Genomic DNA, 1,965 nt, shown 5'->3' on the forward strand with positions numbered 1-1,965 from the left:
ACTATCCTACCTGAAAGTGAAAATGAAAATGAGCTTAGTTATGATCCAGACCCAGTTGAACCACATACATCACTGTCGAATATAGATCAAAATGTTAACATGGGAACCACATGCACAAATGAAGGCTCGAGCCACACAACTTTTATATTTCTCTCCGACGACGAATGAAGATAATGACTATTTGGCACTAGTATATAACTAGTATTAATAATCATCATCTTTTGTAGGCATGATGATTATCATGGTCATCATTTTTTGTAGGCATGATTACTCAGTTTGCTTGTTTTGTTTGTATTTTACTTGGGTATTGTAAATATTTGAAACATGTCTTGTTTATAAATAAAACTGACTGTTTACCCTCTGACATAACTATGTACATTCATTGCAAGATATGTTCATATTTTATATTTATGTATTTAGAATGACGTCTTCACAAAATAGTACTCAAGCCAGAATCGGACAATACACCCCCCCTCAAGATTACCACAACTCGGCAACTGGTGGAAATTCCAGAAACGCTCAACACGATCCCCGTCAAGAACAAAACATACAAAATATGTTTGAAATAATGCATCAATTTGTGCAGTTTTGTCAGCAAAATCAACCACGACCTCATGATCAAGCTCAAGAACATCACATTGAGGCAAATGATCAAGCCTTGAGAGATTTTTGAGATTCAAGCCGCCAAAGTTTGAAGGAAAACCAGATATTTATCAAGCAGAATCTTGGCTAAGCAAAATCAATAAAATATTCCCTATTCTCAATTATTCTGAAGAACAAAAGGTGAATTTTTCCACTTACTTATTTGAAGAAGCCGCTCATAACTGGTGGCGAACAGTGGAACATAGGTGGAAAAATAATGACACCCCAAAAACATGGGAAAATTTTCTGTAAGAATTCGAAGGTAAATATATAACTCAAGTTATATTAAATATCTGAGAACGTGAATTTATGGATTTAGTCCAAGGTGACATGACCGTAGCTCAAAATGAGGCAAAATTCCACCGTCTTATACATTATGCACCACACTACATGGAAGATGAGGTAAGAAAAATGAAAAAATTTGTTCAGGGGTTAAAGCTAGATATTCGTTGGGCAACATTGTCCACAGAAGTTGCCAGTTATGTTTCTGCTGTTAATCAAGCCCTACGAGTGGAAGAAGATATCAAGGCACTTCTTAAAAAAGAGGAAGAAGAAAAGAAAATCAGGAAACCTAACTCCTTTGAGGATAATAACCGGAAAAGAAAATTTAAAAAGAGAACACAACTAGTCAGGCAAGGAGAAGCTGTCATAGGAAAAGTTCCAAGAAACAACAGTAAAAAGTGTGGATATTGCGGATTACCAAATCATGAAGAAGAAAAGTGCTGGAGCAACACCGTATTCAAGATTGTCCAAAAAGATGAGGATGTTGACCCCACTGCAGTCGTAGAAGGTACTGTTACCATATTATCTAGTTCTGCAAAAACTTTATTTGATCCAAGAGCTACTCATTCTTTTATCTCAAAAGTTCTTGTACGTAAATTACCACTGTTATTTGAGCAGCTACCATATAGCTTCGAAATTTGCTCACCTTTAGGGTTAACGATGATTACTGACATCATTTACAGAAATTGTCCCTTAAACTTCCAAGAAAAAGAATATCTAGCAGATTTGATTGAATTACCTATCAAGAACTATGATATTATTCTTGGAATGGACTGGTTATTTAGACACCAAGCCCAACTGTGAGGCCCGGGGCCGAAGAGGGCGGAGGGTGATCGTCGGTTCCATCAGTTGCACGGACAATGAGCGGCTCCTGACAGGCTTCTAGGTGAAGGGAACATGAATGAACCGATCTACATGGGAATGAGAGGGATTCCGAGACTGTTCAATGTAATGGACTGTATAGTTGAAGAGGGCTTAAAAGATTTGATTGGTATTACTCATATCACGAAGGTGCATCTTCTTTTCGGTAACTCATCACAT

The 1,965-nt window shown here is 37.2% G+C and overlaps 1 protein-coding gene across 1 annotated transcript; it reads left to right on the plus strand.

Annotated features, from left to right (window-relative positions):
• Positions 1-972: 972 nt before the first annotated feature.
• On the plus strand, positions 973-1,728 carry LOC140819153 (uncharacterized). Its single transcript, XM_073179164.1, has one exon. It carries the CDS (start codon positions 973-975, stop codon positions 1,726-1,728), a length of 756 nt encoding a protein of 251 aa, XP_073035265.1.
• The last annotated feature ends 237 nt before the right edge of the window (positions 1,729-1,965 follow it).

The sequence above is a fragment of the Primulina eburnea genome, chromosome 18, assembly GCF_022965805.1.
Source record: "Primulina eburnea isolate SZY01 chromosome 18, ASM2296580v1, whole genome shotgun sequence".
Lineage (NCBI taxonomy): Eukaryota > Viridiplantae > Streptophyta > Magnoliopsida > Lamiales > Gesneriaceae > Primulina > Primulina eburnea.